Consider the following 17,928-nt stretch of genomic DNA (forward strand, 5'->3'; position numbering starts at 1 on the left):
ACTAAGTGAGAGAAAACGCATTATTTAGTGACATAACCAACATTTTTTAAGTCTTTCTAAACAGAGAGAGGGACAGTGTGTGTGCGTTTTTGTCTGTGTGTGTAAAAAATCCTGGTGAAATTCGACAGATATCTCACCATACCCGACTGGAAGCACCTGTACCCAAGGATGTATCACAAAATACATTTGGGGGTGTAACTTCACCGCCCCCTCCCCCCTCGAAACTACGCCCCTGAGACAGGGAGCAACATCCCAGCATCAGATGGCCGTCAGGAGGATGAGCTGACACGGAGGATGCGAGGGTGCAGGAGTGTGTCGAGCAGGGGAAATCACTAGATTTGGTTAAAACACTAGATTGTTTGCTGGATAGAGTGAGACTTTCCGTCACCTCAATGTTTGCACTGAAGGCCGAATACGATAGGGTGAAAAAAACAGCGTAACGTTCTTCAAAAAAGGGGGAGAGTCAAAACATGGGGTAATACAAACTGTTTTTTCATGGTGGGAAAGTGCACTGGAAGCGGGGCGCTGAGGCACAAGGGCGTGTTCCTCGTTAACAGTGGACGGGAGATATGTGCTGAAATCTGCACTATATCGCACGGGGTGCCCTTTGGTTGTCCGCGGGCGGGGGCTAGTTATTCGTGTGGTGAGCTGCGATACAGAGAGACGAGCTGCGATTTAAAGTGTTGGTGACTTGTGTACGCTAAAGGTTTTAGTGGACTCGAGGTGTACAGGTGTCCTGTAGTAAAAAGAGTTTCAGCAGTAGCAAGCACGAGGTTTCCAGGAGGAGGGCTGAGGGGAGGGCACACTGTTGTTGAAGCAGCTTCCTGGTTTGAAGATGACACCAGGCGTAGCACCAACTTTCAAATAACTTCCTATTAAATAAACACCTCCCGCCGCCTCCACTCACACAGTGCGCTGAGCTCAGTAGTGGGGAGATCCTCTCGGCCAGGGGTCAAGCACCCCCCTTGTCGAGACATAGCCGGAGCTGGGCTAGTGCCCTCGAGAGACCGCGCTCCTGACTGAGCGGAAAGGCTCTTGAGACCGTCAGCCCGCCAGAGGAGCGGAGCAGCGCCTGAGTTCCGTGAGGGAGCCCTTGTTGGGCTCTCACCTCCCAAGCGGCACTTCCCTGACAGAACCGGGCACCGGACAGTAACGGCAGTTCACCCATGTCCGCGGCACGAGGAGCGGTAGGGGGGTTCCCCGCCCCACTGCCCCCACCTGGCAGCCCCCTTGCCTCCGCGCTGATGCAGGGTGCCCCGCCGGCGCAGGGCTCGCCCCCGGGGACGCTGCGAAGCCCAGCCGGACCAGGAGGAGGAGGAGGGTATCGGCCCATGTTGGGCCCCGCAGCGCACTACCAGGTAAGGCCCACGTGCGTCTCCGTCCGAAAGAGCCGTTTACCAGAACGTTTAATGTCAGTCATTGCTTCCACCTGCTTACCTGCGATTCCTCTCTGAACCCACCTACCGATGTACACTAATTGTACTGTGTGTGCGCGCCTAGCCAGTCTCCCCTCAGTGTGCCGTGACTCACTGTCCGCCCACCCTATCTGTCTGTCCCCGCTTCGGCGCAGACCCATTTCTATGTATTTGTGTTCAGCTACACGTGTTGTCGCCATCTATGCCAACCGGTGGCCTCGCTTGTGTGTGTGTGTTTTTGTTTACTACGAAAGCTCACCAACACCGCCCCAAGCCGGGCCTTCTGCATCCAAACCCATTTGCACAACATACATTAAAAGGACGCCGAAAAAAGCTAACAATACATTGATATGTTTTACTTTCGAGAAGACGGACTGTGTGTCCTGATTAGGGCCAGTGTCTACTTCTTAAGGAAGAAGTAAAACCTAAATGAATACTAGTTTCTCCTAATCCGCACGAGTGTCTTTTTAGGCGGTGCAGTGTCTCCTGAAAAAAAGTATGTTTGTTGATAACAGGGTGAGGAGCTGTGTCTCCTCACGAGTGGCATTGTCTTCTAATAAGCGAGTACCATATCCAGATGACAAACAATGACTAAAGCTGTCCAAATGTCCTACACAAAGCGCAAATCCCATAACACTTGATAATAAGCATATTACAGGATGATTGTCAGTACTTCCTACAAACAACAGTGACTCCTAAAAATAGATTACCTCCTGAAGGATAACAGGGTTTACTCTGATGACTAGTTTTCCTAAGATGTAAAGGGGAGGTCTTACAGGACTTATTTCAGACTATCAGTACACAGCATTGCAATAGTCAAAATAGAGTAGCATTAGCAACAAAGCCACTAGGTAATCTGTAGCCGAAAACTGCTCAAACCTAGATAAAGCAGTCTGGACAATCTGATAAACATGCTTTGGATGAGCCCTTCTCTGATGGGTTGCTGGATTGGCAATTCAACAGCACTAACAGACATGACTGGCCTACGTTAATGGAACACATTAGAGCACTGCATTTTGGGGTTATCTCTGTGGACCAAGAGCTCTAAAGTGACGCAGCGGTTTAAGCGCCTGTCTCTGCTCTTGGAAAAAAGACTGATTATGAAATGCTGAAATTCTCCACAAACTCCAAGGGTAGATAGATACCTGATGGGAAGAAGTTTTACACTGGTGGTTGTCAGAAATTGAGGCTCTGAGGAGAGAAGAATATCGAGACCTACGTAAAAAAAAACCTTATCATTCAAATGGGACACGCTAATGGAGGGGTTCCGAGCTCAAACTTCGGAGCCCTGGGGTGTAAGGTGTCCTGCTGTAACTCTGATCACCATACCAGGAATCTCCTGTGGGTGGGCAGCTCCACCACTGACGATTTCTAATTCCGAAATTGCTACATATAACCTGTTGGGCACAAGTACCCCACCTCACTATATAGTGTATTTCATGCCTTGTCTATTGTAGCCTAAACAAACTCTGTATGTTTATTACCTTTGAAATATGTCACTGTATTACATGGTTCAATGTGATATATCCTTATTGTATTAAAGAAATGCAATAACATTTGTATTTAAAGAAAAAGCAGAGTCTGGACTAAGAAGGAAAGAGGTGTTTGGTACAGATTCAAAGGACATACTATCCATGGTTCTGGTTTGTGTCAACTATGGCTGTAATAAGGCAATACTTACTTTTATGCATTTTTTTAAATCTGTATGTTCCAGTTATAGAGATGCAGATGAATGGGAAAGGAGGATCAGGTGCCCATACGCCAAGATTGTGTTTTCTGAAAATAAAATTCATCAATGATAAGTCAGCCAAGTTAGAGAGAAAATTCTGTCCCAAAGTTGTTGTTACATGTCAGTAAAAATCAGGTGGTTGTGAAAGGGCAGACATACTGTAGCTCTGAAGTCCAGATACGGTCCTGATCCTGAGACCTACAATTTGGGTTAATTATGCATTTTCTTCATCTCTCTCATTAAAAATATCTCCTATGGTCAGTGTGTTGCACTGGAAACTCATAACAGTTCTACTATCTCACACATTGCTCTAATCTTAACGTATGATGGCCCAGCATTGAGAAACAGAAGGCTGCAAGCAGCTATTTGATTCCTTACAATGCATTTGTCCTTTACTATTGAACTAGCTTTTGTGAGCATGAGAAGCATAATTCACTAAGAGAGCCTAAAAAAAAAAATGTGTTCCAAAACCTTATATCTGTTCATTTGTTTATAACATATGTTGTCCTCATGTTGATTGCTTGTTGTTCAAATAAATGAGACCAGTAGTCTTTCAAAGCGTAAGTATTTAGATTTTTATAGAAACTAAACTGGTAAATTAGGAATCAAGAGTTTGTTGAAAGCTGAAATCAATGAATTACGAGCTGTTGATGAGGAGAAAGTGGTTTCCCGCATCAAAGCAGAATATTTCATCAGTAAAATTGGAATGAAAAATGTTTAAATGAGGTAAACAACATGAAGGTTAGAAAAGAATATTTAAATATCAGTTTGCATAATCTCCAATATTGGTTGGTTACAGCAGTGTGGGAAAACTAGTGAGAAGCAGGAGGACTTGTTTCTGCTGGTTATTAAAACATTAAACAAATGGTATTTGCATGGCATGCCCACTGCTTGTGAAGTGGAATTTATTCCACACCATTTAAGTGATTTATATTAGGCCCAGAATAGCTGATTCTTTAGTAGCGCATGACGCAATGAAAGCTTACTTCACATACTGTGTGTGCAATGATTTAATTGAATGAATATCTATTATGTTACATGGTTTGATTATACACTAGCTTTTTGCCAATTACTTGAACCCTTTGTGCTGTTCGGTTGCCAGTGGAGGTTGTCCTCTGCAATTGGTGGCTTTTGTTTAGGATTAGCATCTAAATGTAACATTGGTAAGTTGTCTGAATACTGCTTGAATGCAGATTTACCTTAAATAAATGAAAGACAATAGACGTCTGTTTGGCAAAGCAGGAACAGTCTGTTTAATTAAACGCAACGGACCGGTAGAGTGCAGTACAATGTCGGGGTCTGATGACTGTCTCTCAAAGTTACAGAATTTTGAGAGTCTTTTTTTTAATTGTCCTGTGGCGCAGCAAAACGATTTAATGCATTCTTTGAAAAAAGGAATCCTGGCCTAGTCACAAGTCCATAAATTTGACCATCTGATAAAGTGTTCAGGTGTGTCTCGACCTTGCATGGATGTGGTGTGGGCCAGTAGGTAACTTCCAGATGTCCGGCATGGGGAGTGTGTTATCCCTGTGTGTAGTGTGTGTGGTGTGCTCTGATTGACTGTGTGTTCCGAACCTTATGTGGCATCTAACTTTATGGTGTTTTGGGAACGTGCACCCCCCTCCCTCTGCCAAAAGTATTTTATTGGGGGCAATTTCCTAGGAACTTTGTGGTGTTGCTACCTAGCTGGGGAATCAATCTGGGTCTTTCCTGTTTTGCATTTTTGTCTACGGGCTACGTGTCCCCCCACCTTGTGATCTGTGAATCAATTGCTTCAGGCCTAGGTAGCCTGCTTGACCATGTTCTTTTGGTACGGGGTTGACAGGGAGGTCATTTTGGGTGGAATCGACAAGAGCAAAACAATTGTGTTCTTATGCTGGTACATATTGTGGTGAATCCAATTTAGTTTTTATTGGGACTCAGTAATTTAGCTTAGCCCTTTGGCTTGGAGGTCTTTTAACCTACTTGGTGTGCTCTGTTTTAATCCATTAATTTTATTATTTCTTTTAAGATGGCTGCCATTCTTTATAGTTATAAAAATGTTTTGATTTGCTTTATCAATTCACACTGTGAAGGGGTCTCTATCAGCGTCATAATCAAGTTATGTACGGAGGTATTCATATCATGTCCCTTTCTCACTTATGTGTGATAGGACCATAATGTACACTTGTTGGGGATTGTTTACATAATTGCCACCACAAGTCTGCCTCCTTATCAATTGTTTGGAAACATACCTGTGCCAGGGGTCCTGCATGATCTGTATAAGTACATCTCACACAGACCAAGTTATCCGAGGGATTCCTTCTAGATGCCATCTACACTGCACGTCACCTTGCTGCAGAACTAAGCCTTTGTGTCACCACAGAGTCTGACATAGAGACCTATTTTCAAGGTAACAAGGGTTGGGGTGCGTTTCTCATGGACATGGTACTGGCAGATTAGGTTTACCTCACCTAGTTCTCATTAGGTTAGAGATTAGGTTCTCCATGCTAGGGATTTTACATCTCATGTTTATTGTAAGGTGGTGGGGGTCTTTGTGTTCACAACTCTCATATTCACAAATATGCTTCTTTTACTGTTCGTTATCCTAATCATTGCAGCTCATTAATTTTATCATAGATTGCAGTCTTTTCAATAAACCTACTGAAAGCTCTTCTGCATCTCCTTTATTGCCTGTGTGTGTCTGAGATTTGTTGGTAACAAGAGAAAATGCTAACTTCTGTTCCACCATGACTTCCCTGAGAAGTCGCAATCTAGAGTCCATGCGTAAGGCTGCTAGAAATCACCTTTTCCTGTTTGGGATTTTGGTGAGGGACTGCTTGTGAGGTGGGAGGGTTGGGCCGACAATTACAACTTGTTGTAGGAGTGACTCAGTCACCTACAAAAAAAAGTGCTATCATCCCTAAACCAACAGTCTTGTCTTGGACCGAGAGTCCAACTACACCAATATCATGACATTGTTATTATGCATATCAACCCAAAATGTTAAGAAGTCTGTTGGGTGTATTTCTGTGTAAGTGTTTTGGTAACCCCAATGGAGGGTGGTGCAAACGCAAGAGTACAGCCTTGTGATCTTCCTCCTAATCTTAATATGTTAGAGGCTGGTAAGAGTTGGTTGATATGTTTTAATGTTTTAGATTGATCAATTTGAGTACACATAAGGTAATAGTCAGTGGAGTGGGACCATTTGTTGCTAATGTTTGAGTATGCATAGGCATCAGTATTCTTACAAGTTACAGATGACCTTCCTTTACAGAATACTCATGAAGTATTTCTGGATGCAGTTACATTGATCTTCTGCTGATCTGCAGTAATTCCCAATTTATTGAATGTCTGCATACAAGTGTCTGCCATTTCTGTTGGTGAGCCATAATTCATTGCATGTCTACTCACAAATGTCTGCCGTCAGCCTAAACAAATGAGATGGGGATCCACTGCTGTTTGAGTTGGCTGTTTCGCTGCATGTCATTACAGACTTTTTATCACAAGCTTTATCTAATATTACCTATAAAAGTATTGACTGCAACTTTAAATAATCTTTCTTTTACACCATTGTGCTTGTCACATATCTTAAGCTATTGTGAAAGTAGAACTATACCATAGTTCATTTTATGGACCAAATAGTTCCATACCCTGCTGTGATGTGATGAATTGAATTAGTGACTCCATCGTTTCCTTTGAAGTACTGAGTTAACTCAACCTTCCTCTGTGCCAACCAAAGTTTTTTTATCAGTGGCATGCTGAAACATCAATTACCAGAGATAGAACGATTGACTGTCTGTAGTGATTACTGTATCCATGTCTTTTGTGATGGATGAAACCAGCATTTTGGCCTAATGTCACTCAAGAGTTGAGCTTAATAATGTACTGCGCCAATCTTTGTTCAACTCTTCTATGCAATCCTTTAGGGCCTTTACGTGTGGCTCTTGTTTTGTTGTTTGTCTATCTTTTATGCAAATATTTGAGTGTTTTATTTTGCTTGTTTTGGAAATTCGCAGTCAGTACAGTTTAGTTTTCAGTAAATGTTTCCATTTAGCTAACCTGTTTCTCCTAGTTTGCCTCGTGTATGTATATTGGCACAAATATATTTTTGTATTTTTCGTATAATTTATGTTTATAAAGTTATTATTCGATTTATAAAAATTCCAATAATATTACATGAAATTATTATATACCATATCTTCTAACATTGATGATGTACATGACAATGTGGAATTTGATTCATACCCACATTTGAATTTTACTTGCATATCTTGTATGGGAAGCATTTTGGGCCAGATGTATCATTTTATCCAATAGCGATTACCTAATTGCGATTTTTTGTGAATCACAATTAGTTAATCGCTATTGGAAAGTATGAAACTCCAGGAGTTTCATACTAAGATTCGCAAGGGTTCGCAAATGGACCTACTTCATCAATCTTCATGAGGTAGGTCGCAATTTCCGAGCCATTGTGAATGGCTATATTCACAGGGATGGTGGCCTGCTGGGCTCAGCAGACCCCCATGTCTGCGATTGATTTTCAATAAAGCAATCTTTTTTTTTTTTTTTAATGCAGCCCGTTTTCCTTAAAGGAAAACGGGATATGTTTAAAAATGAAAAGTTTTCTTGTTTCCTGCTCTTAAAAAAAAACGTTTTTGCATGCATTCACAAAGGGGAAGGGGGCCTATGGGGACCCCTTCCCCTTTGCGAAAGGGTTACCACCTACTTGAAGTAGGTGGTAACTGCGATTGTTTTTCGACTGCATTAACGGTTACAAAACAATCATACATACCTCTGCGATTCGGTATTAGGCAGGGACGCCCTTGACATGCCCCTTCCTAATACCGAATCAGAATGTAGTCGCAAATCTAATTTGCAGTTCGGTAACAAGTTACCGAAGCGCAAATTGGACTTGTTACATACCAAAATGCATTTTTGTGATCACAAGTGGCACGTTGGGCCTTTTGCGATTGCACACATGTTTGATAAGTCTGGCCCTTAGTGCCTAAATATACTTTGATTTTTGTAATTATCTTACTTAAGCAGATAAACTACTGTTTCATGTTTCTAATATCGATGTGCCTTAGCCTTGTGTGTCGTTTGGCTTTGCCCAAGTGTAAAGAGTTATGTAAATTGTTAGAAATTGGGTTTCTGGTTGGCTAGCGTATGCACCTAAGCCAGGCAGAACCCACCCACTCTAGTCAGGACACGTCCAAGATAACCCCTGCTCACCCCCTTGCCGGCCACAGTAGAGTGGTGTGTACAGGCTGTCTGAAAATTATGCACAAAGCCCAACTGTCACTCTGCCTTGACGTGGATTGAGTCAAGCTGCAAAACACCAGTCATAAGCACAGAGAACTGCTCACTTTCTAGAAGTGGCAATTCTGTGATAGTAATAAAAAAATCCACTTACACCAGTAAGCAGCATTTCTCACTACCATTACAACCATACCAAACATGCCTACGCTACCCCTCCTAAATCAGACAATACCCCCTACACATAAGGCAGGTCATTTCCAATGCAATCCTATGACAAGGCAGCACTCACAGCAGTGAGAAACCAAATAGGCTGTTTGTCACTACCAGGACAGGCCTCGCAACTAGGCACATGTCCTGCCTTCTTCATACATAGCACCCAGCCCATAGGGCTAGATAGGGCCTACCTTAGGAGTGACTTACATGTTGTAAAAGGGGAGTTCTGGGCCTGGCAAGTAAATTTAGATGCCAGGTCCCTGTGGCAGAAAACTGTGTACGCAGGCCCTGCGCTAGCATGCCTGAGACAGGTTTGAAAGGCTACTTCAGTGGGTGGCGCAAACAGCGCTGCAGGCCCACTAGTAGCATTTAATTTACAGGCCCTGGTTATAGAGATACCACTATACAAGGGACTTACAAATAAATTAGATATGCCAATTAGGTATAAGCCAATCATACCAACTTTAGAAGGGAGAGCACCTGCACTTTAGCACTGATCACTAGATAAAGTGCTCAGAGTCCTAGAGCCAACAGTGAGAGGTCAGAAAAAATAGGAGGAAGGAGGCAAAAAGTCAGGGGATGAACCTGCCACAAGGGCCAGGTCCAACATAAATCTAATGTAAGTCTTCATTTGTGGAGGTATAGAACATGTACAACAAAAGAAAGGGTAGCAAGAGTTGCATAGGTGCACTCTTTATCGAATAACACTATTTATAAACAGAGCCTTTAGGTTATTCGTAGAGAGTGCTTGGCAAGGCAAGTGAGCAGCCACACCTATGCACTCCAAGTTGAGTAAAATCCCAAGGCTTTCAAAATTGTCCTTGCAAGCTCACCAAAAAGGATCTGATAAGTTCTTATCATTCATTAAGCACAATTCTTCTTTATTTTCTTCTTCACAGATAATCTTTATCTAGCCAACATGTTAATCAGGTGGGCATAACTGCATGATTTCCTCATGGCTTGTTTTATGCATTTATTTTGTGTATCCATGAAGATAAAGAGAGCATAATTCATGGTAGGCGTTCTATTATCAAGCCAATAATAAAACAATCTCTTTCACTAGCGTGGGGTACTGAGGGCACACAGACACTGACAGCACTTACTTACAATGTAGTACTCCACCCTAGCGAAAAAACTGCTTTATTATTGAATTGACAGCACCTCTAGACTGAGATGGGACCATTGCAGCGCTGCACATTGAGCAATGAGGAGCTTGAGGGACTGTTCCCTCAAGGCTTTGGGGTGCATGGTGTGGCAACTGGCGCAGGTCTTCGCGTCGTGATCAAACTCCAGTCATCAGAGACACACCAACTGTTGGTCTGTCACTGACATTTGCCAGTGACGGGCACCACATGGCTTGAAACCAGATTTTCTCATGGACATAACTCACACACTAGGTGACAAGTCTCTGAAACTATCTCGACAAAACATGGAAAAAAGGTCAGTCAAAAAAGTCTAGGAGTAGCTTTTCTCTAGATCTGCACTGACTGGTGTGGAAAGAAAAGAACTGATGTCAGCTCTCTGGGGTAGCTCCTATATAGGTATCACGCATATCACTTCTGACACGGACAACACTGCCTCCACTTGGAGCAGAACGACACCACCTACTGGTGCGCAGGGGCACTGCTCACAAAAATATTCTGAATCCAGTTTAACGCTTGGGGATAAGTCTTAATATAAGGAATCTGCGGCTAAACGTCTCTATCAGATTGAAATTGTTATATCCTGCATACACATTGTGTTCTCCTATTCCAAGTTAATTGCTGAAGAGAGGAAAAGTTGAAGGACAATTTGGATAGGAAGAAACAATTCCGATTAGATTATTATTCTGTATTTGGCCAAATATCCAGTGGTCTTAGGCTTTTAAGGTTGGCTGACATGTCTTCTGTTTCCTGCTGCAAACTCTCTTCCACTTTGAATTGATTAGTTCGTCTGTTCCTGTTGGTACTCATCCCTTCTGGATGGTTGACTCTGAATGTAAGCAGGCAAAATGGCATCACCCAATAAAATGTTACTGTAATCAGCGAATAAGTCTTGTCGGATGGGAGGCATATCATAATTGTGAATGATTCTTACATCAAAGTTAGTGGCCAGAGGGTGATGACTCATCGCCCCACCTGATGCTGTTCTGTGGGCTGATCCTGAACGCCCTTCTATATCCATGTATTCTCCTTATTATTTTATGTATTATGAGTCAAGCAGACTTCCAAAGTGTTCTCTAGCGTATCTGATCACATGAGACTGGCATACGAACCAATAGCATTTTGCTTCATTGTTTTCAAAATACAATGCAGGAATCAAAGTAATTTGTTTTTTAAAAGTTTTAAATGTGATAGTGTATGCTTTGTTTCTTTGCTAGACGTAAAAAATGTAGACTGGATGAAACAGAGCTAGAAAGGAGGAAACAAAATGAGAGCTAGAACAACAGAAATTGTTCAATAAGGGCTAATATTGAAAAGGCAAGCATAGCCACATGTTGAAGAACATATTCATTTTAGGGAAGTAGTATGTGTATGCGAATGGGACAGATACAGAGAGGAGGCACAGTGACACCAAGCACTGCATTGGCATGCCATCACAAGTTGATTTAGCATGAAGTAGGGCTTAGATACGGTGTTTGTTAAACAGCAGTAATGTAATACATTGTTAAAAAATTATGGGGGTTATTCTAACTTTGGAGGAGGTGTTAATCCGTCCCAAAAGTGACGGAAAAGTGACGGATTTACCACCAGCCGTATTACGAGTCCATTATATCCTATGGAACTCGTAATACAGCTGGTGGTATATCCGTCACTTTACCGTCACTTTTGGGACGGATTAACACTCCTCCAAAGTTAGAATAACCCCCTATATTTTTTGTATTCCTAGCTAGAGCTCACCAAGCCCAAGAACCACGGAAAACGCACTTTCCAGTGACTTAACAAGGCACCAAATGCAAGTACATAAATCAACATCTCAGGTCAGAGGACCAGTAACTGGAGTACCACTTCTACCCCAAAAAGAAAATCAATACCAACTCTAACTCCTCATAAGCTGTCACACACACTTGCAAACTTTGAGTAGCATATTTTGTCAGTCTAAGAAAAGGAGAAACTAAACACACAGCTTGTTTAAATCTCTCAAAGCTCAGATATCATGTACACAGCGAGTTGATAAAAAAATTAACACACAGGGCAGGCTCCTGAGCTAGCCGATGAAAAATAAAACAATAGCTTGCTATTGTTTTATTTTTCATTTTTCATCTGTTGGCTCAGTCAGCAGGACAGGATGGGACTGGGCCACAGGAGGTGGGAGGAGAATACACTAAGTGAAGCCTGCCAAACACACATGCGCACTTAGGTTTCTCCAGCTGGAGAAACAGCACAGACCCCAGGACTGTGTCTGAGCAGCAGTGACTGCCGCTCAGACCAATCCTGACACTGCTTACATGTTATGTTTAGCATGTGCGCAGAACCAGGATTGCTGGGGAGCCTGTGCTGGTCTCCCAACAAATGCTGGGACACCACAAGAGCAGCGAGGCAGTAGGAGGGCGCAACAGATGACAGACATGGCAGCGCGGCGCAAGGTAAGTGTTTTCTTAAAAAATGTTTACATCGTTGTCCCCTACCTCAGCCCCCTTGAGATATGCGTCGACCGCTGCTGTAAACACATACCTCACTGCCAGCAACACCCTCCTATAAAAGTGAAACATCAAACACAGTGAAGCAACTGGACTGTAAAGTTGCGATTAATAATCTTTAATTGCAACAAAACACAGAAAAAAGCAGTCATCTTTACCTACCAACCTTGTCTCCATAGGATAACAGAAATACTTGGAAAGAACAGCATATACATCACATTATCACATCCACCAATACACAATAACTGACCTGCCAATTCACACAGTGCTACTGTGTGTCACACGATTTCGGCTTCCTTCACATGGTCACCGGTTGAGGAGCCAACATCACTGTAAACAGTGTTTTCCAGCTTGTTTTCTGAGTCGGTAAGCAGCTAGTGTCCATTAAGAAATGTGAAAACACCCCACGAAATCGGTGCCAGATGCAATTACCTTTTTTTTTGTGAGAGGGTGGGGAGATTGGTGAGGGCACAGCGCCTCTTAAGTAGCTATCTGAACGAAGCCATGCCCCCTCCAAGGCCCGCCCCTCCTTACATGAGGACTTTAATTCGTAAGTTGGCAGGTATGCGATAAACCAATGGATTGGAGGCATGGCCAGGTGCCGAACATGGTGGACATTTGATCTCTAAGCTCAGGCTTGGAGACTTAAACTTCCACCTCCCATCTCCATGCTCCAGGGTATAATTTACAACATCAGTGGGCCCTCCACAGACTGAAGGCAGCACCTGACAGTGGTGACGTTACAGGAGCTGTCCTGGCCCTCCACCTGGCCAAGCAGCTTGAGAAGTGCTGCACTCATGACATTGAGGCCTGCGCTGGCCAAACCGGAAGGCAGCCGGTTGGGTGAGCAGATACCTACCCACCAAGCTCCAGGGATGTACTGGAGCTGATTCCAGACTTTTGCCTGGCTGGGAGCTGAGGGAGGAATGAGACCATGACCCCAGACCTACCTGACACACTATCTGTGTGGGGCTACGTACAGCATAGGAGGCAGACCGTTGGGTGGGAGGGGCGTGGTGGCAAGGACTGCATACCGATCCTCCCCGATCCCCTCTAGCTTTCATTGAAGTCATGGTAGACGGGTGGTGACTGGTGCAGGGTCCGCCAGGAAACAGCCAGTGTAGGAAAGTAGCCTCTTTCTAGCTTGGTTGCCCCCACTTTTGGCCTGTTTGTCAGTCTGTTTGACTGTGTCTACAGGGATCCTGCTAACCAGAACCCCAGTAGTTATGCTCTCTCCGTTAAATTTAGTTTAACTGTTATCACTGTATTTCACACACAATTGGCACACTGGTGACCCATTATAAGTCCCTAGTATATGGTACCTTGGTACCCAGGGCATTGGGGTTCCAGGGGAGCCCAAGCAATGGGTTCTGCAGGACTGCCATTGCAGTCTGTGTGAAAAGGTGCAAGCACCCTTTCACTACCACTTTTCACTACACTTATGTCACCCCTATGGCAGGCCTTCCTGCCCAGAGGGCAGGGTGCCAAGTACCTGTGTGTGAGGGCACCCCTGCACTAGCAGAGGTGCCCCCACGAACTCCAGGCCTATTTTCCCAGACTTCATGAGTTCGGGGATGCCAATTTACCTGTGTACTGGACATAGGTCACTACCTATGTCCAGCTACATAATGGGAGCTCCGAACATAGGCATGTTTGGTATCAAACTTGTGGACTCATACCCTGAGACTTTTGCAAGCATTGGTTGTATGATTCCATGCACTCTGAGGGCTCCTTAGCAGACTATTGCCATTACAGCCTTCTGAAGGTTTCCAGGTAGCCCTTGCTGCTGCCACCTACCAGACAGGTTTCTGCCATCCTGTTGCTTGAAAAGCTCGAGCCCAGGAAGGCAGAACAAAGGATTTTCTTTTGGAGTCGGGTGTTACACTCTCTCCTTTAGGAAATAGGTGTTACAGACTTTGGAGGGGTAGCCTCCCCAGGCCACTGGAAATTCTTTGAAGGGCACATTTGGTGCCCTCCTCGCATAAACCAGTCTACACCATTTCAGGGACCCCCAGTCTCTGCTCTGGCGTGAAACTGGACAAAGGAAAGGGGAGTGACCCCATCCATCATCACCCCAGGTGTGGTGCTCAGAGCTCCTCCAGAGGGTCCCTGGTTTTCACCATCTTGGATTCAAGGTTGGTAGGGATCTCTGGGAGCATCTGAGTGGCCAATGCCAGCAGGTGATGTCAGAGCCCCCTCCTGATTGGTGGTCCCCTTCCAGGGCTATTTAGGGTCTCTCCTTTGGGTAGTTCCTGATTCAGATTGCAAAACTCCAGCAGGAATCCTCTACATCCTCCACTTCGACTTCTGACCGTCAAAACTGCATCTGGACTCTTCAGGACCCTACAAGCTGCAACAAAGAAGCAAGACACCTTCTGCAACATTGTATCGCCGGCTTCTTCCAGCAACTGCAACATTTCCCTGGTTGTGCATCCTCTGAGGACAGTCCGTCTTCAGCCTGAATCAGAAGAAAGAAGGAATCTCCCTTGGAGCAAAGGAGTCACTCCCTTTCTTCTTCAGGCACCAACTGCGACGGCGGCCGGCTGCGTGAACCCCCTCTCCTGCTGAGTTGCCTTGATCATGCATTACGGGTGGTGGGCTGAAGTGGTCCCGACAGTCCTCTCTTCCAACTGTCCAACTTGGGTGAAGGTAAGCCCTTGCCTGCCCACTCAGGACAGTACCCCCATGCACCGCATCCTTTGCAGCTGCCAAGGCTTGTTAGCATCCTTTCTCCAAGATCTTCAGGCATCTTGAAGCTCCAGCCCCCAGCACTCCTTCCTGCCACGCACAGCACTCTGAGTGGTTCTCCTGCAGCGTGGGAGCCTTTCTCGTAGTGCTGCATGGGCCTCTTTTGTGACTCTCCTGTCCTGGTCCTGTGGGTGCTGCCTGGGCTTTTGTGGGCTCTCTGTGTTGCTGATGGCCCCCTCTGGCTCCCTTTCCTGGGTAGAGTCCACCTGGCCCTTCCTGGTCCCCGTAAGCTCCACTTTCCGCTAACTGTGAGTTTTGCATGTGCCAAGGCTTGTTAGCGGAACACAACAATGCAAACCAGACTGCAATCCTCCTTCCGGCGTGGGGCATCACCTGCACCCTGCAGGAACCCAACTTAGTCTTCTTGGGTGCAGTGCTGACTCTTCTTCTTCACCGGTGGTTCACTTCTTGCACCTTCATCCTGGTGAATAGGGGCTCTGGTCCAGGAATCCACTGTTGGTATCTTGCAGTCTATTCTGGGTTTTTGCAGTATTCTTCTTTACTTCGCTGTGTGTGTTCTGGGAAACTTACTGTGATTTACTCCTGTTTTACTGGTCACTGGGTTGGGTTGTGGTACTTACCTTTGGGCTTTCCTATTACTCCCAGCTCCCCTCTACACATAACACTTACCTAGGTGGGGGACCAACATTTTCACATTCCACTTTCTTAGTATATGGTTTGTGCTCCCCCAGGCCCATTTCTTCCTATTGTGATTTTCACTAATTGCACTGTTTTCTGACTGTTTATATGTCTATTTCTGCAAACTAGTGCAAATAAATTGTGTATTACTTACCTCCTAAGAGAATATAGGGGGTTATTCTAACTTTGGAGGAGTGTTAATCCGTCCCAAAAGTGACAGTAAAGTGACGGATATACCACCAGCCGTATTACGAGTTCCATAGGATATAATGGACTCGTAATACGGCTGGTGGTAAATCCGTCACTTTTCCGTCACTTTTGGGACGGATTAACACCTCCTCCAAAGTTAGAATAACCCCCATAGTGTCTATAGTATTTTTGGTATTTGTGTCACCAAAATAAAGTCCCTTTGTTTTTGTAACACTGAGTGTTTTCATTTATGTGTGTAAGTACTAAGTGTGACTACAGTGGTACTGCATGAGCTTTGCATGTCTCCGAGATAAGCCGTGGCTGCTCATCCACATCTACCTCTGGAGAGCCTGGCTTCTAGACACTGACTACACTACACTAATAAGGGATACCTGGACCTGGTATAAGATGTAAGTACCATAGGTACCTACCACACACCAGGCCAGCCTCCTACAGCCAGTGTGGACACCGGAGGACCTGGAGGCTCCTTGCCATCGCCACCTCAGCGAGCGCTCATAGCAACAGGCGCCAGAAGTAGCCATGGGAAAGTAGTAGGCGAAAAGGGGTCACAGGTAGTGTGCAGGTGCCGCCCAGTAAAGCCTGCACCATTTATGCACTATCCCACTGTGAACCAGCACAATGAGACCTGGGCCTCAAGGCCCCTATTGCAGCATTATAGTCCCCCAGCCCCTGGCCTTCACAGGGCAAGCAACTTTTATCCCATGGTTTACAACTCAGGGTTTGGGGTCCAGGCATTATGGCAGTAAAACCTGCACAAACATGCTGACCACAACACCTCTGTGGCACCTCCTCCTGCTTCGAGAGGGACCCCAAGACTGTACGTGGATCCCTGAACTAGAACAGACTTACGTCTCTGGGGACAGTGCCTGGACCATGCAAATTGGGGACGCTATGCCCGCCGGGCCCCTCAGGTGCCAACTAATGCATGATTCGACCCTGTGCCCTGAAGCCCACTTTGGGCACCCACCAGCGCAGCAGTCAGTAACACGCATCCTCTACTAGGCCCCATACAGAGTGTTGGGACTTTAGAGGCAAACCATGAAGTAAGAGTGCTCCATTAAGACTATGCTACAGCAGGCCTCTATGCTCCGACACATGGTGGACTCATGTAAACGCACTGAGTCCCTGATAGGTAACAGCAGACAAGAATCTGCTATGTCAGATCCAGGCATAACAAAGATATTCCCCCCCCCCCCCCCCCCCCAGCTGCTTTTCAGGCCCTCTAGGACGAAATCCTCACTCTCAAAACTGACCTCCATAGCAACTTTCAAGAGGTGCTGAGGGATGTATCCGACTTAGGCTCTAGAGTAGAGGAAGTAGAGAAAGGCCTACATGAACAGGTGGATGATTGTGAAAACCTCCAACAAGTGATGCTTGTCCTTGAGCAACAACACCTGCAACTACAGAACAAATGTGAAGATCTGGAGAACAAATTGCACTGAAATAACATCCACGGAGTTCCTCTGGAGGTACAGATCATGGACCACTCCATGTATGTTCAGGACCTGTTCGACGCTATAGTAGAGGATCAGACACACCCGATTGCACAGAACATATAGGGTGACCTTGGGGCGGTTGAAAGGGAGCCTTCCCCAGATGTCCTCACGCGGGCCCATTTTTTCAAAGATAGGGAGACCCCTGTGGTGAAGATGTGAGAGAGGGTCTAGGTCTCCTTCAATGGTGCCATGTACTGCTGTTCCAGGATCTGTCACTGATCTCCCTGGCCAAACACAGGTCCTTCAGACTAGTTACAGACTTTCTGAGGACCAACAGGGTCAAGTATCAATGCGACCACAACTACCGACTCTTTTCCAGTGGTAGGGTAAGTCTAGGTCCCTCACCTTGAAGGAGGCGGCCCAGGAGACTAACACCAACCCGGTCTGCTCCAGAGCCTTACCACCAAGGTATTGTGCTTCAGCTCCCACTAAGACAGCAGGGGTTCCAGTCTTATTTAGAGATGCCCCAAAATTCCCACAAACGACAAGTCCTGACTGACGACCAAGGGATATGGCTACCGGAAGTGGGGGACTAGGAGGGTACCCCCATAACAATTGGTAACATTTACTGCCCGAATACAGGCCAGCAGACATTCTTGATTCCCATAGCTCAAAACT

The 17,928-nt window shown here is 45.2% G+C and overlaps 1 protein-coding gene across 1 annotated transcript in view; it reads left to right on the forward strand.

Moving 5' to 3' along the window:
* Positions 1-716: 716 nt before the first annotated feature.
* SMARCD2 (SWI/SNF related BAF chromatin remodeling complex subunit D2) overlaps positions 717-17,928 on the forward strand; it is a 631,810-nt gene continuing 614,598 nt past the window's right edge. The window contains exon 1 of the mRNA XM_069238057.1: positions 717-1,358. Within this exon, the coding sequence (XP_069094158.1) occupies positions 1,167-1,358 (192 nt within the window). The 5' untranslated portion in view covers positions 717-1,166. The remainder of the gene's footprint in view (positions 1,359-17,928) is intronic.

Source organism: Pleurodeles waltl, chromosome 6 (assembly GCF_031143425.1).
Source record: "Pleurodeles waltl isolate 20211129_DDA chromosome 6, aPleWal1.hap1.20221129, whole genome shotgun sequence".
Taxonomy (NCBI): Eukaryota; Metazoa; Chordata; class Amphibia; order Caudata; family Salamandridae; genus Pleurodeles; species Pleurodeles waltl.